Here is a 25,583-nt window from a genome sequence, read left to right as displayed (position 1 = left end):
AGGGTTTGAGTGAGTAACAATCAGTTTCTAACCTGACGAAAACATTTTTATTCAATGTTATTCACATTACATTTCATCTGCAAAAGCATTGCAAACTTTTATAAAAGATACATCTGGTCATTAACTTTTAAATGCATCATTGTGCAAACACAGGAGAGTTCCCACTTCGAGGAACTCTGCGGCGAAGACGACACTATGGGGAACACCTCTGCATGATAACGTCTGAAGCACGTGTGAAACTAGACCAATCCTGATTGGTGCTACATCATGACATAGCGTGACACAGAAGCTTACAAAGGCGCACTGGAACGCAACAGCTTAAGCTTCTGTTTTTTTAAGCAAGTGCTCTGAAAAAGAGCGGAGCATGCACAGGCAGCTCTCATGTACACTGTGAGCATTTGGGATATGGAAGCCCAGTCTGTGGCTTCTTCCCCCCCGAGCGAGAACTCCATGTTGGGATTGTCTAGCTCCGAGGATGCTTTGGCCAAGCGTAATATTGACTGGCCATCATAAAATCAGGAACCGTATAAGGAAAGCAAACTAAATGAGAGCTTCCATATCAGTCGAGCGCAGCCTTCATATCGGGGGCCTTGCTTTCTTTCCCGATCTCCCCGATGAAATTTCCAGATCATGGGAAAGACCTCTCTCCTCATGCCTAACAAGCCCTACTGTACATAAATCTTCATCCATCCTGGGCTCGAAGGAGAACAGCTATGGGATGATATCTCTCTCTCACTCGACATTGCGTCATCCCTCAAGGACCCGTAACTTCCCACCAAACCCTGCCGTACAACTTCTAATTTGGTATGCAAGGCTTACATGGCAGCGGGTAGGGCTGGCGTGTGCCGGCACACTATGGCAATCATGCAGGTGTACCAAATCGACCTGCTCAGAGAACTAGACGAGGGCGAAGAGGTCGGTCTGACTAGGGCTGCGTGATTAATCGCAATGAAACCAAAAGCGATTTGGCAAAGGTTGCGATTATTTTATGCGCAGCTTGTCAGTGCAGTACGGCTGATCAGTAGTTAATACTGCTCCATCTGAAAATCAGAGGGAGCTCTCACGCAGACACGCCAAATATGCCCCGCCGCAGAAGTACAATAACACAAATCGTTCCAGGAAATCCCTATCGGGCATCATACTATGGCTGTAGCTGAAAAAACAGAAGATTGAAACGCTTTGTTTGATTAAACATGACTTATAAACACACGACTGCCTTTTTCTGTGTAAGAAACCACATCTCACAGAAAGATGCTCAACTGTCATTATGAAGTGAGTTTGGAGTAAAAGCATGTTATTAAATGTTGTCTTTTGTTGGACAAGAGGTTCATAAATGCTTATGTTTGGAAAGATGTTTGAGAACGGCCAGAACTGTGAGGAGGACCATCCCCCTGAGGAGGACCAGCTCTTAGGGGTTGGTCTCTCAACTGAGACCATTGTTGAGACCAGCCTGAACTCTAGAGCTCCCTCCACGAGGAAACTGTATGCCTTAAAGTGGAATGTGTTCACTTTATTGCAGCTGAAAGGGGTGTTTCATTCCCACCCACATGTAGAGATCGAATATTCAAGCCGTTTATCCATTTTCTACCTCTGAAAGTAAAAATGAAAAATCAAAGTTGAATTCTTTGTTTTTTTTTTGTCAATTTAAAAATGTTCTGCTTTCAATTAAAAAAACTAATGATCGCAATGCAATGTACACAAACCAATAATGTTATTATTATCTTGTTTTTTTATTTTATTTGTAATTTTCAAAATTCTAAACAAAGAGTAAAAAATAAATAAAAATAAACGAAAAACAAATAGTCTTCAATGCCATTCAAAGCAGTTTGTACCTATTTGAAACTCTTAATGGACTGTTTCATAGAATGGTTTTGATCTGGCAGCATCAACTGTTATGTCACGTTAGACTGTCTGCACAGGAATGTGTTATGTAATGCTACCTTTAGCCCCAAGTCAATGAATCCCTGTCATGAGAGATGTATTTGACAACAGCCTTTATGTAACATGACATTATTAGTAAATGAGTCTAACCTCAATCACATTCATGAGGACATTAATGATGTCTAAAACATTAGTAACTATAAAAATCAAGATTCAAACAGGAGAAAAAAAGTTAATCTTCCACATGCAGGACTTTCAATAGATCACTATATAAGGTGGAATAAAAGACCAGCTGACCATAACTTTATCACCCGCTAGTGTTAAACTAAAGCAACTTCGAATGCAAATTTTCCTCAAGTGGTTGATTGATCATTAAGATCCAGTACATGATAAATATATGGAAAATATATTTATAATTGTACTTTGTACAAAAAAAACCCATATCACATACATGCTGATTTTTAAACAACTTTCAATTCATCAAAGAATTTTGAAGAAAAAACAGTTCCCACAAAAATATTAAGCAGCACAACTAATTTTAACACTGATAATAAGAAGAAATGTTTCTTAAGTATCAAATCAGCATATTAGTATGATTTCTGAAGAATCATGTGACACTGAAGACTGGAGTAATGATGCTGAAAATTCAGCTTTGATCACAGAAATAAATAACATTTTAATAAATTTTAAATATATTAAAACTACTATTTTTAATTGTAATAATATTTCCCAATATTGTTGTTTTAACTATTTTTTATCAAATATATGCAACTTCAGGGAGCATAAAAGACTAGCACACGGAGTGTCATTTTTCCATCTTTGTAATCTTTCATAAAAAAAAATAACATCAATTAACAAAAAGCTATACAACTAATAAATATAATAAATAAAATCCGAGTTCCATTCTACATTTTTTCAACATCGTTGAATTTCCGGTTCACAAATACACCACAATGAGTAGAAAATGCAGTTTCATTTTGACTTTTTATCTTTAAGCTTAAATGTGTAATTCCTGCACAATAGCATCTCCAAATGGAAGAATAATGCATCAGGCATCAGTGAACGCTATCCACCACATCCCTGCTAGAATGACTCTTTTTGTCTTGTGTCTGCTGTCTGTTTAACCCCCTGTCATTATGTTCTTCATCCCAGCCTGGACTGCAATGCTGCCTCTTTCCTTCCTGTGGCGTAAACATGGCGCTATTTAAAGCAGCCCAGGAAACGCTCACATCATGGAAACTCGGCTTTACCACCTTCCACACTGACTCTACATTCCAGAGCATTCAGTGCACTCAGGGGGAATGACCGGGTCGATATGGACAGCTGATGACCCAGCGGTTTATGCAGGGACAGGGACTGACTGAGGCAGTTCTCCCAAGCATATAATTTCATATTTCTAAATATTTTCTACTTCATTTGTAAAAGTCAGAGTGAGAAAATAAATATATCATGTGGTCTTCTAGGAAAAAAAGCATTTTCTTTATATTTTTCGTTTTCCTAAAAATCCTCAAAACAGGATAAATTTACTTTAGGATCAGAACTGATAAAACCGATATGACTCATTTTAAGAGAATATGTTGAATGATGCTACGTTTCTTTTATTCCCATTGGAGCCAGGGAAACACCAAGTTGCATTTTAAGAATAAATAAGAAAAAGAAAAATGTTATGCTTCGCATAAAAATCAGTCTACAGTCTACTTTCATAGACTACCTAGGAAGTCGCGGATAGCCTCGTTTTGAAACAAACCGTTCACACACTGGCAATGAAAAAAGTGATTAATACATAAAAATTCTTATATATAGCCCTTTTAAGAGAAAGAAAACTTAATATTTCATGCAAATATTGCTTCAGGTAAATTTATCATGTTTTAAGAAATTTTAAATAGCTTTACTGCTCCTTTAAAAAAAATGTCAAAAGCCCAGAAAAAAAGATTTTTTAAATTTGTGTATTATATTTGTAATTCATGAATTAATATAAAGCACATATACCTGTAGCACAAACTTCTGGTCAATGTAACGTTTGGCAGTACTTGGCTGGAAGTCTGGATTTTCTAGGAATCGAAGGAAAAACTCGTACACCAACTGAAAAAAAAGATGGAAAAATGAATGAAGAAACAAAAGACACAATTTAATGCTTCCAGTATGCAGAAAGAGATAATAGAACATATTAGTGATGGGCAATGAAACGGTAATGATAATTATCACAATATAATTTTCCGATATAACGTTTATGTGCCAAAAGTGGAACGAAGCATTGCCACTCATTTGAACTAGGGATGCAATATATACCGGCCACCATATCGTTATCGGACAATATATATAATGTATATCATATCATTTAATAACAGTATTTTTGAGATGCTATATGCGTGGTTTTACCTGTGGTTATCACAATTTAAATGTATGCTACTATGGATGACCAATGGTTAATTTTAATAGAAGTAGAGTCCTAACTAAAACAGTCAGAATATGTCAATTTTATCCTATTTAGGTTGCTACAATTTTAATAGATGTTACTGTTTTAGTTAATAAACATAAATCATCCCAACTCAAGCTTCTGCTACTGTCACTCAACTCAAGCTACTGTCAAATGTGCATTCCTAAGAGACAAAACATGTAATATTATTAATATATTGCAGCCTGCACTGCAAGCTGTGATGAAGATGTGTGTCAAAGTCAGGCAACACAAACCTGCTCCATGATTTGAAACAATATTACCCGTTAGAACATGCAGAAACTAAGAAATGTAATTTTTCTATTAAGGTACTTATTTTAGGTATAAAACAAAAAAAAAAAGTGTAAAGAATTCAAAAGTGCTTTGAATGTTGTACCTCAGATTTGTGAAATGTTCACCTGTTTGGCAAGTGTTTGTCATGTTCTGACAATAAAGAGTAGTTTAAAACCACAATTGACTGTCTGGTCTCTACAACTTTCATTCAGGGGCAAAAATCTGCCTTTAAACGTGAAAGAAAAAAAGATTTGTTTGGCCATATCGCCCAAGCCTAGAACATATAGCTTAAAAACAAACATTCAAACAAACAAAATGTAAGCAATGTAAATGAACTAGTGTATGCATTTACATCAACAATTATATTCTTTATAACCTTAACAAAAGGCTGGTCTTATAAGTCTTAAAGTTGACTCGTTTAATTTATTTACATGCATTGCTGTCTATGAGGTAAATTAAGTATAATAATTCATAAATATTTACATTGTTAAAGGGGGGGTGAAATGCTATTTCATGCATACTGAGTTTTTTACACTGGTAAAGAGTTGGATTCCCATGCTAAACATGGACAAAGTTTCAAAAACTAAGTTGTACGTTTGAAGGAGTATTTTTGTTCCAAAAATACCCCTCCCGGTTTGTCACAAGTTTCGGAAAGTTTTTTTCGAGTATGGCTCTGTCTTACGTAAGATAGAGCGGAATTTCCTTATATGGGTCCTAAGGGCACTTCTCCGGTAAGATCGCGGGCGCGCGCGCACTCGTAGACTCACTACAGCAAGAGAGTGAAAGCAGTTCGCCATCAAAGCGCCCTGCCCGGCTTTTGGGAAGTCAATGTCACCAAAGAAGTGTGTTTTTGGTTGCCAGGGCAAGACAACCCAGCGTTAAGGAACCCGTGGATGGAGTTTGTTTTCCTGAGCATAAACGGAGTTGTGTAAGACTGTTGTTCCCTGCATTTCGACGATGATTGTTATTTTAAACAAAGCCCATATCGACGGATTTGCAGATCGTCTAATGCTTAAGGATCGAGCAGTCACAATGATAAAGGTTCGTGGTCGTGCGTTGGAACGGTGAGTAAAACTGTTGAACAAATGTCTCTGTGTGTTGTCACTAGCTCGGCGCGTTAGCACAGCTAAGCTTCGCCCACACGGCCCGCCCCCAGCCGCTCGTTTTTTTCCGGAAAGACTCGGTACAGCCAATCTTTCAATTAAAAATATAATAAAACAAAAGACTTTTTGGAGATATGAAGGATGCAATATTACTCTATAGGTACTCAAGATTAACAGGAGATTGAGTGAAAATGAGCATTTCACCCCCCCTTTAATATGCAAAGAATAAGCTACATCTAACCTGCATGTGAGGCCAGGAGGCTTCTAGAGTGGGTTCATCTTCTTCTGGGTCAAAGTCTGGGTTTTCACTGGGTGGAAGTGTTCGGAAAATATTTGTGCTAACCTGTGAACAGAAACAATTTGGACTTTGCTTTGACGATAGATCACCAAGGAAAAGAAGATTATTTTTGCTAAAAACAAATACATTAATTTTAAAGATTAGTGGACATCACATGAATGCTGACCATGTTGGTGATCTCAGGGTAGACAGGCTCCACCAGAACGCCTCTGTTAGTGGACACATAATCCACGAGTTCAGTGAGAGTGGCCCGTTTGGTCTCTTTATACTTAAGGTCAGTCACCGTGTCGTAGAAGTCAAAGATTACGCAGCACTGCTGTAGTTTCTGCATGAACAGAGCATGCTGCTCTGTGGAAGATGCATCTGAAACAATGAAGAAATCATTTATTTATTCTACTGTACGGTCTAATTCAATAATCAACATTTTTATACACAAATGAGAATGAGATCTATGGATTTGACCAATTAAAATAAAAAAGGAACACACAAAAACAGAAAAAACAAACAAACAAAAAACACAAAAATAAAAAAGCAAAGCAAGACACAAAACACAAAAACAAAACAAAAAGCAAAACACAAAAACAAAACAAAAAGCAAAACAAAAACAAAAAAAGCAAAAGCAACGCAAAAAAAAAAAAAAAAAAAAAAAAAAAAAAAAAAGCAAAGCAAAACAAATCAAAGTAAAACAATAAAAACATCAAAGAGATGTTATACTTTTAAGGCCATTTCACACCGGCAACGGACACTTGGTGGGGTTGTGTCGGATCAGTGCGTTAGCCTACCCCTGTCGGAGCTTGTTTTTGCCGACTGAACATGCAGAATCTGAATAAGAATGTCTGAGAAGTGACGTGCTGTAGTCTGGTGACTGGTGACGGTCTGAGTCTGTCGGTGCAGTGTGAATGGGCCTTTACAGAACATGATGCTAAATGATCAAAACGTATCTGGACACATCCTTCAGATATTGCCCTTTAATTTCAATGAAGACAAGCCTGAATAAAAAGACGTTCTTACCGGAACATGGTAACATGACATATTTAAATATTTATTGCAACAGGCCAAAAAAAAAGAAAAAAACTTGACATTTAAATAAACTTGAAATCACATTCTTATTAAAACATGGTTGATGTTGCTATAGAAAAAGCACATGCATGCATTGTCTTTGGTATCTTGTTGTCCAATTGTATTCAAGTGTGTAGTGTGTACATGCACTGAGCTCTCTGAATGCTTGAGTGGACTAGAATGTTGTAATCTACACCGTGTGTCTAATTCCAGTAATCTGGATGAACTGGAGTAAGAATGGAGGCCATTCTACAGCTGGGCAGCTCAGAAACAAAATGTTACTGCACCAGTTTAGTTTCTACACAGTTGCAATAAAAATTATTCAACCCCCCGGAGACATATACTTTAATACTTTACAAATGTAAGTTTTGCTAAAATACAGTTAAAAAAAAAAATGCATCTATAACAATATGCATATTGTTTTAATTCCTGCTTTAACATAGTAAGCATAAGCAATCAATTGTTTTTAGTTTTAAGATTTATGGTTTTTTTTCTGCTTATAAATGTACAGCATAGCCAACATAGATAATCACTATATATGTTTTCATAGGCTTTATATTACACATTGCTCGGAGGACAGCATTGGGCAGGATAGGGAATAAAATTGTTTAAAATAATTGATCATTTTTTTAAATAAAGATTTTCTTAATTGTAAAAAAAAACTTATTTTTAATGTATCATAATTTTTAGATTTTTCATCTGATTAATCAAAAACGTAATAGACAGATTATTCGATTATCAAAATAACCGTTAGTTGCAGCCCAACATCGGATAAAAAATTATCCGCCTCAATTCAGCAGCGCATACGTTTTTAATGTGCATTTCTAGAATTTATGAGCAACTTGCCATTTCCATTCAGCGTTTTTTTATGTGATAACCTAAAATTTGCATAAAAATAGGTGTATGGAAACATCATGTCACTGCTTGCTTCTTGTAGAGAAACATCACAGTAAATCAAACACAGAGAAACATTCCCACATGCATCCATTGTGTGCAGCAAAGCAAAAAGAAATCTCCTCATCCATCCTACAAGAGTCAACTAAAATGACTAAAGGTTACATGAATAATTTTATCATGACTTTCCATATGGCTCCAGAGCTCTTAGAATATAGTGTGTGAGTCATATGGACTATATTTATTATGCCTTTATGGTCCGTGGTCCACATTCACTCCTCTTATGTTGCTCTATCCTATCGCCTGCAACCCCTGGGCCACCAGTCCCAAGAAGTACTTCGAAGGATCTTATCTTACATAATTCACTATAATACCAGTGACCTCAGCTGGGTGAGTGACACATGAAGAGGCCACTCATAAAACTGCAGCATTTACTAAGGGTTAGAGCTTACTATCAGCCACCAAAACCATTTCACCACATGCAAAGCCTAGTAAATCATTTATAATATACTGTATCTTCCTTGAAATGTAAGTGCCACAGGTTAGGTCCGTTTTCACATGGACTACGGAATCTTGACTGTAATATAATATAGTAAATATGACCCATGTCTACTACAAACATTGTACACCAATAATAAATCAACAGGGCTCTATAAATACCAGAAGGACATTTAGTTGACATGAACTTTGACCGTGAACAGACAGCATAAATAATTTGTGGCACTATTATCAGAATATTAGGCTCAATATGCTTCACTAAAAATCATTTTGCAATGTAAAAAAGATTAATACAGGACACAGGAGGTTCACAAATATCACTACAAAAGTACTAAGGTATCAGTTTTTTTGGACATGTACACTACTGTTGTTATTTTTTTAAAGATATTAATACTTTTATTCAGCAAGAATGCATTAGATTGATCAAAAGTGACAGTAAAGATCCTTGCACACTGAGTCTGAAATCTTTGTCTGAAATACGACCTCACGTTGTGTCAATCACGTTGACACACTGCCTCCGAAACAAAAAAAGAGATTCGGTTTAAATTTTCTGCATTTTTTGCATCTGTAGCAAGCATTTTGAGAGGTGTTTTGACAATTCAGAGCCAACGAATGACGAATACAAAAAAACGCATACGAAAATTTCAGTGTGCAAGGACCTTAAAACTTTTACATTGTTACAAATTTTAAATTGTAAGAATATTTCACAATATTAGGCTACTTCAAACTTTTGTACAGTCGTGTACCATCACTAAACCTTGTAAACCATGGTACTGAGTCTGACGCAGTAGTTTTTTCTAAGTAAATCCAATGGGGATAGAATGTATAAACACTACATAATCCCTTTCTTAATGTCACCTAAAAAAGATTTTCTTTCAGTTACTCGCGGCTCTTTTTATACTGTATTTTGCTGCCACAGTGGATCTGCTGCAGGCTCCTGTAAACTTCAGCTCGTGATGTTATGAGAGAACAGCAGTGTAAGCCACTCGCTCTCGGAGCTGGGGGGGTTCAAACACAACACAACCCCACTGCTGCTCTATTAATACACCTTATGCAACCGATCTGAATGCCAGTGGCTCTGTCTTTCCCAGACCACTTCTGCTTATAGTCACTGCATTCACCACAAGCCACCATATCAATACAAGCCAACACCAGAAACGCTTTCATTGATTGCCTTACTTTTATTAGCCCTCACGCACATATGCGAGAACACGCACAGGATGAGTCATTGAATTTGTTGAGGTTCCCATCAACACCCCGGGCGTGTGGTTGCCATGGTTACATGGCCCGTCCCTGGAGAGTGATGATGTCAGTATAGAGAATGTGAAGCTATGTCAGGCTGCGTTGCATGCTGGGACGGCACCTCCATCTTAAGAGGATCGCCCTCTACTACTGATACTGATATTAATACAGATACCTGCACCTTTTGTTTTGTTTTTACCTTTAAATTAAATATTCACATTCCTCAATGGTATTGTTTGCAGGGGGGAGAAGCTCTTTTATTGCATTGCATGATAGTTTGATGTTTTCATTATAGTTTTGAAGAATATTGTTTACAATGTATCAGTTTACTAGGGGTGTTAACGGTTCTCAGTAAAAATTAAAAAATAAAACATTGAACTGCCCAAAGTTCGTCACGCACTTGCACCGCGGTTCATCTCAAATCTGACAAACCATAATATGGTTTGTTGAAAATAACAACACGTAAAATAGACACCGTCATCATATTGTCATCACCCGGGTGTTGAGACCTGAACAACACACATTACTATCAGTTTAAACTAAATTAATTAAAGCCTTGCCAATTTAAACATTTACAAAAGAAGAAATCACACTCATTCGAAGAGCACACAGAAAGCCACGTCTCAGAGAGCGAGATCATATTGAGTTCTCTTTCAAATCTTGCGCTTGAACGGACAAATTCACACAAAAATGACGTCAACTTGCCCGTCTTGGTGAGTAATCTAGCTATATCGGTTACGTCTTAAGTGAACGTAAACGGTCAAGAAAGACAACGCATATGTACCAATATCAGTATTTTGGATCCGTCCATTTAAAGTGACAACAGACTAATATTCCTGCTGTCTGTGTTTAATGTTTATCAAACAACAAAACAAGGAAATCACTCACTGCTCTTGACTCAATAGCTTTTGTGACTTTAATAAGAATTCATCTTTAACTTATAGTCAAATATGCAATGTTATTTTTCACTTGACTACTCTATTCAATTTCTGTACCTGAAATCTACTTTTAGATAGGCTACCTGATTTACTTGTATCTTTGCAACTTTAATTGTATCTTTGCTCTTTTGTATTTATTTGTGTGGTTTCATGTAGTTTGATTATTTTTTCCTATTTGACAGTAGTCCTTTTCCCCTAAACATACCGAACCGTACTAAAACCGCGACCCTAAAACCTCGATACAAACCAAACCGTGAGTAATTTGAACCGTTACACTCCAACTGTTTACTATGAAAACACTGTCCCATGCTAGACGCTCGCTGCTGCTTCAGCCTTCACAGTAGAAATGTCCAAATAAAAATGTGTACGATAAGCTGAAAGAAGTTGATCCATGTCTTCGTTGGAAACGTTTAAATAGAAGTTTGTTGTCACTGTAAATATTCACTTCCCATGGCCACGGAGGGGAATCAGAGATTGTGGGTCACATTCAGCAGACAGACACCGACACACTGTTTTTTTTCTATATTTATTTCAGCACACGACAACCAAAATCAAATCCCTTGAAGCTTGAAACAGTTTTGCGGTGGCTGCCTGCAAGTTCTGCTAATTCACAAGCCAATAAACTGAGAGTCATACTCACAGGTAATGTTTAACCAAACACAATACAAAACTTTCAAAAGCTCTCAGCAGTGTGATTGTTTTATTGAGTGATATGCAGTGGGTTTAATCGGTTACAGAATTAATAGATTTGCTATGTTCTCATCACACCCTCAACCTGCTTCCCTTAATGCTTTTACACGTAGAAAAGGCGAAACAACTTATGACATAGTCCCATTTTCTCCCTGAACGAAGATGTGACCAAGATAGAAAATTACATCTGGCCCAGTTGTGGTCCACATCTGCCACATTCTTCTGGCCCACATACCAAAGACTCAACCTGAATGTGGCTGGCCTGGCAATCGCATACATGTTTGGGCCTCATGTGGGCTCAGTTCTGGCAGTGGCAAAGGTCACATGGGCCACACACAGCAAGCCACAACTCACACTAAAACCAGCTTGATGTGTGTGGGCCAGATACAGCATATTGCCGCCAATGCTATATTAACTTCCCTGATAGCATACCTATCCAGGCCTTATCTGGCCCAAATCAATTAAGGAGCCATTGGCTCCCATAAGGTAAAAAAATAGGTGCCAAATTATTATTTTTTTAAGTGCCACAAAAAAAATAAACGTGTTTTAATTTTGTCATGCGTTGTCATGTCTGCCAACACTTTTACAGCATCAGCATTTTCATCCATCTTGTGGATGTCCTGGGAACAAAGATTCACTTATAGTAGGAACTAAATTGCTTTTCTAACTACATACAGTCACACATAATTGTTCTTTATGCAGAACCGGAACCAGTGTCACAGACTATCACCATAATAATGTCAGCATCACTTGGCCATCGAGTATAGTTTGGCCTCCTCCTAATGCATCCAATAAACATTGTGTGTGTGTGTGCAAGACATACCACAATCTTATTTTTCTTCATTAACATCTGATGTAAATTTGGCGAAAGGCAGCTATTCATAAGCAATTATATGGGCATTGATGAAGTTCATTTTTACCTCCTTCACTTCTTTCTCTTGTAGACAAGTTTGTCTTTTTGTCCGATTTTCAAATACTTTACTTCAAATCAAAGTTTGTAATGTTGTGCATTTAACCTTGTGACTGCCTGGTATAAGTTCATGGCTCTTATAACTCTTTTTCAAAATCCCTATGGAAAAAATATAGTTCTGGGACCAAGGCCACCGAAAAAGTGGGCGGGCACTGTTGCACTCTATCGACAGGTTTAACAGAACTGGCAACCACGTGACTTCCAAAGGCAAAAATAAGAGGACAGGAAATGTGCGAAAACACAGGTTGGACCATGAAATAAAAATACATCCCTTGATAAGAAGACATAGCCTAATGTTGACACAATTGGTGTTTACAGTCTACACCCAAACACACTCACACGAGTCTTCCAGCAGACAGTTATGGGCCTGCTGTAAATACTTCACTTGAAGCTTATCAGAGATACAAATTGGTAACTTTAAAGCCTGATTAAGACACCTATGTGTGTTTTATTATAGTTTATTAGTTTTATGTGTCACTTTGTAAAGCATTGTAGGCACCCCAGCGCTGTCTAGGTAGGCAGCTCGCACGGGTTTGAGACGGAGCCTGAGAGTCTATTTCCAGGCTTTATCCTCTTACCTTTGAGCTGCGGGAGCGCCGAGATCTCGGGAGCCGCGGGCCTGCTGCTGTTCACCGCGAACTGAGACGAGCCCTGAACCCGCTGTCTCTGGGCCTTCCTCACAGACTTCCGCGTGAACCCGTCCACTTTCTCGGCCGCAGATATCACCGACATTTCCAAAGCAGGTCTATCCAACGAGCTGCGTTTACAGTGTCCGTGTGAGCCCTAAACGTGTTCAATTCTGACTAACATCCCATTGACTGCGCTGTACATCAAACTCACCAGACCCCATCCAACGACACGCACTGTCGAGCCACTCATGAAGGCTGCATGCTCTCCAAATACACACACGTATCCTGCGATGATAATTTTTGGTGACGTGTAAATGTAAACACGTAGTTAACAGTAGTTTTTTATCATTCTGAGCGCCTCAATAAACCTGTTACTCCACATAACACAACTCAAACTCAGACGACACACAGCCAAAACACTGAGTCATGATTATCCAGTCGCTTGACACCGGCTCCATGTATAACCGACGCGATGAAAGTGGTTAATGTGAATCCGCCGGGCCGTAAAATTCCTCTGATCCGCTGAACTTCATTCAGCCGCTGTTGCGCCTCACTGGGGTCTAAATTTAATAAAGTCCCGTGGCGCGCTTGAGAGACAGAAGATTCGTCCAATGAACATTCGAGAAGACAGTAAGCCCCGCCCCTTGACCAATCAGATTCTTGTTTTAATGGTATTTCGGGAAATACAGTCAGGAGGTTCTGTATTCTTGAACTCTCACAAACAAACGTTAAACCACTCAAAATAATAAATATATTTAATTATATATATATATATATATATATATATATAGAAAAAAATGAATAGTTAAGTACAACATTTCAACGATTGCTCACAAAATAACAGCAAGTTAGAGTTTGTAAGTTAGCCTAGTCAAACGAGTCAGTTAAAGGAACAGTTCACCCCAAAATGAACTCGAAACACAAAAATGCGGAGATAAACGAAACATTGCTCTCCCTGTTCCAAACCTGGACGACTTTCTTCTTTTGAAAAGAAAAAGTGAGAATGTTATTGATTCAGTCACCATTTACTTTACTGCATCGTTTTTGATCAGAAGTGGAATGACTGTCATTTTACATAACATCTCCTTTACAAAGAAGAAAGGCACATGGGTTTGATAATTTACATTTCTGCGTGAATGAACAATTTAAGTACACGAAAAGGCATATTTTAATTTGAAATGGGTTATAGTTAAAACTAAACTTATAGTGATAGTTCACCCAAACATTTGTCATTTACTCTCCCTCATGTTGTTCCAAACCTGTATGAGTTTCTTTCTTCTGTTGAACACAAAATAAGATATTTTAAAGAATGTTAGTAACCACACAGTTGACTTCCATTGCATTTTTTTCCTACAATGGAAGTCAATGGCAACAGGCAACTGTTTTGTTACCAGCAATCTTCAAAATATGTTCTTTTGTTTTTAACAGATGGAAAAACTCATACAGGTTTGGAACATGACGGTGAGTAAATGACAAAAATGAAATTTTTGGGTGAACTATCCCTTTCATGTCTCATGAAGACCTCAGGCAAAAACAAGCAAAACAAGAACTAGGAGGATCAAAACACAGAAGCGGAACTGTCAGGTCAAGTCACATTCCAGACAAACCTGCAAATCATGTAAACTTAAAAGAAAACAAAACGGACTATAGTATACAGTACAATGTAAAAAGTGTTTAAATCATTTTGAAACACACAGCAATATTGATAATCGATAACTAAAAGTCACTGAGCACATTGGAAATGGGTTAGTTATGTAAAGTGCTGCTTTACAATCAATATAAAACTGAAAATGTGACCGCACATTTAAGGACAGACATGCTCAAATAAGAGGCATTATACATTTGGAAAGCTAAAAAAAAAATATGAAAAATATGAAGTGCAAACACTATACCTGTTAGACTTACGTAGAATTTGATATCAATGCAAATGCTTTAAAATGCATGTTAAATCGAATAAAGTGTCTACAAAAAACTATTTTCAATGCATCACAGATAGACATGGAAGATTCTGAGAACTTGTAGAGTTTAATTATGGTGTCAAATGACTTCATCTAGTTTTGTAATGTTCACAAATGATTATCAATTTGACCTTCCTTCTCTAGGAAATGAAACTTATACATTTAAAAACATACAACTAGATAAAAAAAATTATACACATTGCATACATAAATACAAGTAGTATCTGCATATTTCTTCTTGGTTAGATGGTTTGTCTAGTGAAAAACTGGACTTAAACCATAGATGTGTCATATGTTAGACACTTTAATCAGTCTTGGGTTCTTTTCATAAAGTAGCTAGAGATTTTTTTCATAGGTCTGGAGGGTGATGCTTTCTTGTTTGGCGTTGGAGAGATGACCGTCATGGGACGTGGTGATATTGCTGCCTAAAAAGAAAAAAGAAATGAATTAAAATTGATCATTTGGCCACAAAAAATAAAAGGAGTTACGATTTTAGAGAACAACTCATAACTACTAAAACAATAAGGTTCTGGAAGTAAAGTCCCATTTAGGGTGTGTTCACATTTGGCAGGTTCGGTTTGATTAAAGCGAACTCTGGTGTGATTGTTCTGTTAGTGCGGTTTTGAATTTGAATAAGTGTGAGCGCTGCCACCCGAACCCTGGAGCGAACCAAACAAGCGGACCAAGACAAGGCCTGTGCGATATGAAAAAAAAAATAAAAAATCACGATTTTGAAACAATATTTCCTTACACACGTACTGGTTTGTATAATTTTTAGGAAGCCGGCTTCGACGACAATATTTGCAGGCACCATATCTTTGCATAAATGATACATGAGGCGTCAGCGAACTTTTCATATGTTGCGTAGTTCGCAAAAGCCTGTATTACCGCCTGGTTCGGAAAGTTCCATTGTCTTTGTGCCATGTAAACACGCAAGACAGACTTCTTTAACCACTGCACTCACATCTTTTGCAGCATCTCACGCATGACACGGCATTCTATGCGTTATCCAGACCTGCGTCCCCGTGTTTTAAACTGCAAAAATGCTTTGTGTGAATGGCCCCTACTCCATTTTACCACAAAGACAGTTTGACAGGTCTTGAAAATCACCTGGAGCTGTGGTTCGGACCAAAAGCACCAAGAGAACCGAACTACAAGTTCCCAAAACAGATTGAACAATTAGCTTCAAAAGGTTTTTCTTTAAAAAATTAATATTTATTACTTTATATATAACCACTGCAGCTCAGTCCGAGCTCTTGATCAAACAATGCACAAAAAAATTATGAGAAATATTACAAATTAAAATTCTATTTGAACACATTTTCAAATGTAATTTATTCCTGTGAAAACAATACGGTATATAAATCAATAGGTTTTATAATAATTGTATCCTTGTTTGATCATGTCATGTGCAATGCTTCATGGGTTATGTAGTTAAATGCCACAAAAAGACAGTCTTTCTCCTATTTTCCAATGTTTGTAATGTTGCAATTCATATAATCTTGGAGTTAGTTTGTTTGGTTCATGGCTTAGAATGCTATTGATTTATCTATATGGAAAGAAAATCTGGATCCAAGGGCACTGAAACAGTGGACAAACATATCTGATTAAATAAAGTGTGACTGCAGTGATTTCTTTTCATGCATCTACTCACTGGAACGCTGTGCGTTCTTGCATCCTGCCGTTTGCTGCTGCCGTTCGGGCTTTTGGGTTGAGTCGATCCTTTAAATCTCTGACTGATCACAGACAGCCAATCATTCCTTCTCGGAGAGCTGTTCTCTTTGCCAGCGCCAGCTTGACCAGTCAAGCAGAGCCTCTCATCGGTTTGCAAACTGAATAGGTCACCTTTCTCCTCAGAACAGTTCTCTGCGCTCACCGAACTCCTGCTCCGCTTTAAGTCGGGATACAACTCAGACACCCCTTCACTCTCCCCTCCCAAACCAGATCTAGCGCAATCCCCCGTTTCCAGTCGTCGCTTCGCACGCCGTTCTGATGAAGGGCCCTGGAGGACCGGTGTGAGCACCTTACGGAGAGGAGATGTGCCCTGGTGACCCGGGGAACTGCTGCGGCTGAACCACTGCTGGATAGACGAGGGGATTTTTGGGCTGCTGAGCTTGGCTGAAGGTGCAGAGGTGTTTGATGGCAGGGGTAAATCAGCACCCGTGGGGGCACAAGCAGCAGGCTGGGGTGAAGCCAGAGAGACCACCCTCTCTGAACCAGGACTTTTGGCTGGAGTGAGTTCAATGGGGATGTAACGGCCTGAGGAGACCAATCAGAACTCATAAGTACCAATTTAAACCCATCAAGAAACCAAATATTTGAATTATGAATTTAAGATACACTACCGGTCAAAAGTTTGGAATAATTAAGAATTTCAATGTTTTTAAGAGGTCTTATGCTCACCAAGTCTGCATTTATTTTAAAATCTATTCAAATAGAAAAGTTATTTTAAATTGTAATAATATTTCACAATGTAATTTATTCCTTTGATGCAAAGCTGAATTTTCAGCATCATTACTCCAGTCTTCAGAGTCACATGATCCTTCAGAAATCATTCTGATATGATGATTTGATGCTCTAGAAACATTTATTTTAAAATCCATCGTCTTCCAAAATCCATGTTTTGCTGCTTAATATTACTATTTTGTGGAAACTATAATAAAGTACAATTTGAAAGTTTGGGGTAAGAGTTTCTCAAGATTACTATTTCTAGCGTTACTAAAGATTTTTATTTCAAATAAATGCTGTTCTTTTGAATCTTCCATTCATCTAAAAATCCTGAAAAAACGTATCCGTTTCCACAAAAGTATTAAGCAGCAAACTGCAACATTGATATTAACAATAACAACTGACCATTATTAATCGAGTACCAATAATAACTGATCACCAAATTAGCATGTTAGAATGATTTCTGTGAAACTGAAAATGTAGCTTTGCCATCACAGGAATAAGTTGCATTTTAAAATATATTAAAATAGAAAAGTGTTCTTTTAAGTTGCAATAATATTTTACAATATTACCATTTTACTGTATTTAATACTATAATAGATGTAATCAAATAAATGCCGCCTTGAGCATAAAAGGCTTCTTTCAACAACATTTAAAAAAAAAACTAATTATTCCAAACGTTTAATGGGTTATGTTTTACAAAAAAAAAAAAAAAAACCTTCACAAAAAACCCTACCAGGTGTTCTGGTTGGTGACTGGACTTTACGAAGTGTCCAGCCTACGATGTTTGCGTCTCGGTTCGATGAGTTTTCTCTCTCTGGTCTGCGGTTCAGGCGCCAAATCCTAACAGTGTTGTCATCAGAACAGGAAGCGATCTGCAGAGAAAGCAAACAATATCAAACTTTAACGACTGTCCATTCATCCATCAGATATATGGATGTTTTTTATTATTAATACCCTAAGAGCATCATTTCTCGTACACTTAAAAGACCTAACCTTGGTGAAATCAGTGGGGCACCAGGCCACTGATGTAACTTCCTGGCTATGGCCCTGAAGCATCATGGGAGCTTGTTTTGGGTCTGAAATCTGAAACAAAAGCAAAGTTGTGTGCAGATAGTGACCACAGATGTTCTCAGGCAGACTTTAATTCACTCAGATCTCTAATTTTCTAGGTTATTAATTACCTTCCATATGTAAGCTTGATGGTCACTGGAACCACTGGCCAGGAACTGGTCATCTGGGCTGACACTGGACTTCACATAAAATGAGGAGTTACTGTGGCCACTGAACACAGCAACTGTGAAAAACAACAAAATGTAAAAGCATTAGCCTCAATAGCCTAAAAATCATCTTTTTTTTACACGCCTAACAAAAACAGAGGGAAAACAGTTATAGCAGACAAAATAAATATTAAATAATAAATTGACATTACCTGGAGTGGTTTTCAAACCACTGATATTGAACATGTAGATATTGTCATCTGTGCAGTTGGAGAACAGTCTGGAGCCAGTAGAGTCCAGTGACAGACCAGAATATCCTGCAGAGGAAAACACCAGTGAGAACTCAACTGCTCATTACTATTGGCCTAATGACTGAGTGGACGTGAGCTGTGTACCTAGTTTACGTGTGCAGGAGCCTGGGTAAGGATAGGTTTGTAGAGGGAGGGGGTTGTGGTAGTATGCAGTGTAGTTCTTCCGCAAATCCCACATTTTAATGATCCTATGATGAGATCAGAATGTTATTGGGAAATTTCATCTTAGCACATCAGCATTCAAATTACAGTTAGAAATGAAATTGAAAAGTGTGACATCCACAGACAAATAACAAGCAATAAGAAATCTGTACAAGGCTGCATTATGCACTCACCCGTCAACTGCTCCCGAGGAGATGAGCTTGTTCTCGTCGCAGAACAAAACCACTGTCACACCCTGCTGGGAGTCCTACAGACGCAACATCTCTGAATTAGCAAAAGTGGAACTTTCACTGTACTAAGTTTGATAAAAAGATAGGGGTGTGCGATATTGACAAAATCTGTCAATATTTTAAGGGATTTTGTTGTTAACCATGATCAGATTATATTTTTTAAATTCTTAAATATGAAATATTCTACATTTTTAAATATGTAAATTAATTTTTACCTTTGTAAGGGCATTTCTTTTTTTTTTCCAATTTCTTCTTACCTAATTAAATGTAGCTTATGCATAATTTATTATGTCAATTTATTACATTTAATCAATAAATTCAAGTAGAATAAGACACTATAGGGCTGTTACCAATCAAATTAAATCAGTATTAAAAACAAGTAATAAAAACTCGGTGAGTGTTTTAGCGCAATTTTCTCACATCATGGGATCACAACACTAAGAGATAGTAAATCTTTTCCTGGATTTTTTTTGTGCGTTCCCGAGATTAGACCTTCCTTAACATAATGCCGAAAACCCGAAGTCTCTAGGTGGTCTGGTTGAGGAGTAGATAGAAGTGCAAGATTGGTGCGCACAGACGCACAGAACAGAAATCATGAGTTAACAATTGCAATTTGTCCGGTGGAAAATTGCACTAAAAATAAATCCTTTGTAATGCAGAGCAAACAGAAGCTGCTCCTGAAGTGCTATTTATATGCATTTACAATAAATTTCAGAATTGAAGAGATACTTTAACATGAAACTAAAACCGCCAGATGGTGGCGGCAAGTCACTGATAATGAGTGAGTCATTGAATTATTTGTTTGGAACTATTTTTGTCGGCGAAATGGAGCAAAACTGTCAATATTATATAATAAAATGTAAGTCACTTTATTGTTTATTAAACTGTTGTATAAAATCAATATTGCATTTGCAATCATGCTGATATTTGAAGAAAAAAAGAGACACTTTGTGTGATTGCTTAACTATATCATATGATTGGGGCTGTCACTAATGATTATTTTGGTAATCGAGAATCGATTAATCTGATTTTTTTTTAGGTAGTAAAAACAGACATAAGCAAACAATAGCCTTTAAAATTACTTAAAATACATATATAAATAATAACAATGAGGCAATAATTGTTACAAATAAAGTATCAAAATCAAGTAACCATATTACAGTTTTATAGAAAAACACTTAAAATGCTAAATTTAATATACATAATATAGATAATTTATGTACATTAGGCTGTTGTATTATAACAAATGCCTGCAGAGGGCACCAATGGCCCTGTGGTGTTACACTTCACAGATGATCAAATCCTGGTTTAATATTGGCCAAACGATATTTAATTCAAATTAATCTTTAATATTTGGCAACTTCTTTAAAATAGAAATGCTATAGACACTGTAATTTCTTGAATAAGAAAATGTGGACATCAAAACATGAAAACTCAAAGCCAGGGTTTAGACTTATATGAAATTGCGATGAACAGTTTGCATATTTAGAAACATATTGTTGTATTCTCCTGTGTTGGCGTAGGTTTATAAATGATTTACGTTACAAATCTGATTAAATGGCGCACATTGCGTTCCCAGATAAACGTTATAAGCAACCCAAACTCACAGCATATGCAGAGATGGAGTTTGAGACACTTCACACATGTAAATGATAACAGTTCTGCGGTCCTTAGGCCCGCGGGCCACATACAGCACGTTAGGCTGTTTAATCCGGCCCGTCGAGTATTTAAATTATTGTCTTAAGATCGCATATATATATATATATATATATATACATATATTGCGTTGCATATATTTGACAATCGGAATATCAGATATTTCATGCAATAGCTAACAAATGTAAACAAGTAATAAAAACTCGGTGAGTGTTTTAGCGTAATTTTCTCACCTCATGGGATCACAACACTAAGAGATAGTAAATCTTTTCCTGGATTTTTTTTGTGCGTTCCCGAGATTAGACCTTCCTTAACATAATGCCGAAACCCGAAGTCTCTAGGTGGTCTGGTTGAGGAGTAGATAGAAGTGCAAGATTGGTGCGCAAGATTGGTGTGCACAGACGCACAGAACAGAAATCATGAGTTAACAAGCGCAATTGGAAAATTGGAAAGTATGAAGTATTCCCACAAAGTATTTCCACGAAGGTGGAAAATTGCGCTAAAAAGGAAAAATGACAAAAGCAGATCATCATTCATTCAGCACTGTTGTGGCTGCGGTGTGTCACGTAACAAGCTATGACGCGTCACCATGGAAACCAAACAGACAGCGACTTAAGCGCATAGACTTGTTGCACGTTAATGTTTTTTTCCTTTTTTGGAAACTCACAGAGAAAAAAAAATGTTTGGTAACCGCTTGCACACCTGTTTAGTTTTTCCTTTGGTTTGTCTGCTATTTAGTTTCTTTGCTCCTCTGGATTTGTGGATGTATCCTGACTGATTCCGTTTACCAACCTTTATCGCCCGGCTTTCGGCTACACTCCCCTGTCTGCCATGTACAGAACCCGGTTTTGTTCATTAAATGTTCTGATCTTCCTTTGCTTTTTATGTTTTATTTGATTATACTTAAAATAAATTTGTATATTCGTTTATTTCGTTTTTTTTCCACAAATGTATGACTTTTGGAAGTGCAAATTGATTGCCATATGCAGTTTTAATAAAGTTGAATTAATGTAACCTTAGGCCCATTAAATAATAAGGATAAACAATATTTAAAAAGTATAGGCTATAACTATCTAACATCTGACTAATTAAAAATTAACCTCAAAACATAACATGCTAAATGGGGGATATCTAGCATAAAAAAATGTATTGTCAGAATGTCGTCTCTCAGTTGTTGAATTTCGCACAGACGTTGCCACAACGTAAATGTGTTTGCTCAGTCCGATCTCATGAAAGTGCGAATACCACGAATTGTATTTGTAGTGCTTACGATACGCAGTTTTCGCGTGCATATGATACGCACTTTATGGCGTGTAATAGGCACGCACTCCGCACCCCTAATCCTAACCAAGGGGTTTACAGTGCGTAGCATATGCACGCAAAAAAACATTTTTGGCGTATAAATGGCACGAGAAATAAAATTTGTGATATAGATACGCACTTTCATGAGATCGTGTTTCATAATCTGCTACTGGGCCGGCCCCCTGTCAAATTTTAAAACCCAGTGTGGCCCTTGAGCCAAAAAGTTTGCCCAACCCTGCTTTAACACATTGTGCAGCCTTAGAAAACGGTCTAATAATGTGGTTTGTGGAATGCACCACGACAGTAGTCAAATTTATTCGAGGAAACGTGACAGCCCTACATATAATATAAATATAGCCTAAAAGTCTAATATTCATACATGGGCATTTTAATAGAGTAAATCATGAAGTGAGAGCCTGCACTCTAAATGTGCATGTGCAGTAGTCTAACCTTAAAGGGTTACTTCAGGATTTAGCATTAAGCTTTGTATTAGTAGAAAACCTGTAGTATTTTCGAATTACCATGCTTTCCCCCCTCATATCCCCCTGAGAGGAGAGATTTATGTATTTTTTGTCTGGAAAAAATCCTCCGATGACGCAAAAATCGTCATTTTGCGTCATCGGAGGATTTCTGTCCAGAGGCTAAAGACTACAGCCAGTAGATGGCGTTGTTCCGCATGTTTTCAACCCGCCCATACAGGGTGGGATCTCACTCACAGAATGTACACAGTATCAGCCGTCTTTCTTTGGAAGCTAAGCTAGCATGCTCTTGTTCTGTGGAGAAAGCTGAATAATAGGAGAAAGCTAAGTAAGTAGGGGTTACCATCTTCCTTTTCCCGGACTTGTCCGGCGGGCGAGACTGTTAAAAATGTCCCGGATTCGGCTTTTGCGTTCTGCGGTCGCCATTCATTGTTTACATGCACACCTCTCGTTTCAATCTAACTGAATTAATTCCGATCGGTGAATCTGACTGTGCGTTTTAACATTGCTAAGAAAATTCCCGCTCCTCCGTGAGAGATGCGAGACCCGGCGCGTCTCAGTAATGAAGCCACCGGCCTCGCGCCGTTCTCCCGCGGCCGTCAGCCTCGTCCTGCTCGCCACAGTAAACATGATGAATGGCGACTGTAGAACGCAAAAGCCGAATCCCGGACATTTTGGGTCTCTAAATCCCTCGCAAACTCATCACTTACTTAGGCTAGCCTTGTTGTTTTCAACTGTGCTCTCTAACCGGTAGGCGTGGCCTCCTAAGGCAGCGAAGCAAGTGCATGGGAGTTGGGAGTTGTTGTTTCATCCACATAAGCCAAAAATACATTTTCTGGCTTTTCTCAGTCTAGAAAGCTCCAAATTCAAAAATTTCTCCACATTTCTTCTACTTAAATGACCTATTTTAAATACATTCATCTTCCCAGAGGTGAAGTATCCCTTTAACTGATCACGCATTGTATGCACTCTCTAGGTGTGTTTTTGGAAAGTGAGGGACATACTCAATGTCAGATTTAAGATCATTAAAACAATTAGGATATTATCATAGATGATATATATCGCACACCCCTAATCACAGATAATTATAATGAAATACAATGGCTATAAAGTACCCCAATACCAAAAACAGATCAGGCAAATTAATGTCAGGTTGTTTGACTCACCACAGGGGGCGCCATCCCACGTCTCTTCTTGTTTTGAGGTGTATATCTTTCAGGTTTCATATGGGCACCACTGATCTGTTTTACTTGCCTGTAGAAACCATCTGTGACGGATGAAAACATTTTTTGTGAGCTTTAGAAAACATTTCAACTGCCCTATTATTAAGCACCGGTGGTCAGAATAATAAAGAACCTTTTTTACTGCATCTTGTATCCCAAATCATGATGTTCCCATCTCTGCCTCCAGTGCTAAACACAGCTGTAATGAGAAAACAAGCTGTTTAAAAAATATATATATATATATTTCTAGAAAAGTAAATAGCAAGTGTGCAGTGTTGTTTTTAGTATAGATTCTATACTATTATAATATTTTGACTTTCTTTTCATTTTAATTTTAGATTAAGTTTTAGTCATTTTGTGTTTTATACAAAGTCTTTTAATATTTCTATTTTGTTTCAGTAATTTTAGCTATTCAACTTCTTTCAGTTAGCTGCCAAGGTGGTTTTACACAAGTATGCCTTAATTATTGGCAGTATGAACAATTAATGCATCAAGAGAGATGTTACAAATAGTTGATTATTTCTGGTTAGTGTCACACTGGAAATGGGAGATGAAATGAGCGCACTGCATTATGGGATACATCATCAGCATACTGCACATGGCAAAAGTAGTTGGTCATTTGCAATTTGCATTATGAATAGAGTACACATACTGAACAGTATGCAATTTTAAACATAGCTGTAGTCTCGTGTGATCGGTATAGTTAGTCACCTCTCTCTTGCTTGGAAAAAGCCACCGATTTAAGACTGCATTGATGTCCTTTAAAAGTTCCCAGCAGGTCAGCAGTGATAACATCCCACAGACGGGCGGTTTGGTCACCAGAGGCGGTTACCTGTAAAATAATATCCCCATTTAAAGCAATACTAAAACATGGAGGACTTCATTTAGTCCAAAGCACTGAAACCATCATTAAACAGAAGAATCATGCAAAACTCACCAAGCTGTTTGTACCAGGAACCCAGGCGATATCAAAAACAGCATTATCGTGTGCCTGCCACTCTGCACAACAAATGTTTCACGAATAAGAATACATGCTATGCTTTACATAAGTAGCCTGTCTTGAATCTAGGTAAAGAAACCAACCTTTCAGGACAGAGCTCTGTTTTTCTCCAGTATTAAAGATGGTCACAAACCCTTCTTCATTTGCAACAGCAAGGCTGCTCTGTTGGCCAGGAGCTGAGCATTGCAAACAAACCATCGCAAAGTTTACTCATTATACACGGGTGTGTTTCTGACTACATATGAACTCATTGTGAAAGTTTAATTAAGTGTGTACCAGATGAAAACGTGCATCCAAACGGCGGGACAGCAGCAGCTGAGGCTCCATATGAAATGTGTTCGTCCTGTCGCGCGCACTGATACCCGTCCAGCAGAGAGGACAGCGGATAGCCTCGACGCTCACCTGCTTATTAAAGCATGTTTGAGTGTGTAAACAGTGTAATAACATAGATTCCCACTGACATATCTTAATAGCACTCACCATTGGACTGTCTTTTTATAACTCCTCGATCAACAACATGGTGAAAAAGAGTCATTGCTCCTGCTGGATAGACGTTTCATTCAGAAGTGGTCAGTTTCCCGCGAACAATGAAAAAGCGGCGAAGACGAATTCCGCGCGAGATTGACGTTCGCTCTTCTGATTGGCCGATACGTCAGAATACCGG

General features: G+C 37.7%; 2 protein-coding genes across 3 annotated transcripts in view; both read right to left on the bottom strand.

The window, feature by feature from the left end:
- ppp2r5a (protein phosphatase 2, regulatory subunit B', alpha isoform) overlaps window positions 1-13,516 on the bottom strand; it is a 72,573-nt gene extending 59,057 nt beyond the window's left edge. Inside the window, exons 1-5 of one of the 2 annotated variants that reach the window (XM_081378862.1) lie at window positions 13,142-13,516; window positions 12,880-13,058; window positions 6,177-6,373; window positions 5,954-6,055; window positions 3,871-3,963 (exon numbers count right to left, since the gene is read on the bottom strand). In XM_081378862.1, the coding sequence (XP_081234988.1) occupies window positions 3,871-3,963; window positions 5,954-6,055; window positions 6,177-6,373; window positions 12,880-13,033 (546 nt within the window). In that variant the 5' untranslated portion in view covers window positions 13,034-13,058; window positions 13,142-13,516. Of the gene's footprint in view, window positions 1-3,870; window positions 3,964-5,953; window positions 6,056-6,176; window positions 6,374-12,879 lie in introns of both variants that reach the window. The other variant, XM_081378861.1, reaches the window with a different exon arrangement.
- A 425-nt stretch (window positions 13,517-13,941) lies between these two features.
- dtl (denticleless E3 ubiquitin protein ligase homolog) lies at window positions 13,942-25,583 on the bottom strand. Its single transcript, XM_081377896.1, has 15 exons — window positions 25,400-25,583; window positions 25,196-25,321; window positions 25,003-25,095; window positions 24,857-24,918; window positions 24,631-24,751; window positions 24,053-24,118; window positions 23,863-23,963; window positions 19,203-19,276; window positions 18,952-19,055; window positions 18,769-18,873; window positions 18,521-18,633; window positions 18,333-18,422; window positions 18,073-18,211; window positions 16,543-17,147; window positions 13,942-15,313 (listed from the first exon to the last, which is right to left on the bottom strand). Exons 1-15 carry the CDS (start codon window positions 25,452-25,454, stop codon window positions 15,197-15,199), a joined length of 1,971 nt encoding a protein of 656 aa, XP_081234022.1. The 5' UTR covers window positions 25,455-25,583; the 3' UTR covers window positions 13,942-15,196.

The sequence above is a fragment of the Scardinius erythrophthalmus genome (genome assembly GCF_964197995.2).
Source record: "Scardinius erythrophthalmus genome assembly, chromosome: 11".
Lineage (NCBI taxonomy): Eukaryota > Metazoa > Chordata > Actinopteri > Cypriniformes > Leuciscidae > Scardinius > Scardinius erythrophthalmus.
This window is presented reverse-complemented; position numbering and strand designations above follow the sequence as displayed.

What these genes read in the sequence shown, in the direction of transcription:
- dtl (XM_081377896.1), bottom strand. Translation starts at nt 25,454, where the DNA reads ATGACTCTTTTTCACCATGTTGTTGATCGAGGAGTTATAAAAAGACAG. An exon ending in ACAGAGCTCTGTCCTGAAAG is followed by an intron (nt 24,919 to 25,002) that starts GTTGGTTTCTTT and finishes TTTGTTGTGCAG; the next exon opens with AGTGGCAGGCACACGATAAT. An exon ending in CAAGAACGCACAGCGTTCCA is followed by an intron (nt 15,314 to 16,542) that starts GTGAGTAGATGC and finishes TTTTCTTTTTAG; the next exon opens with GCAGCAATATCACCACGTCC.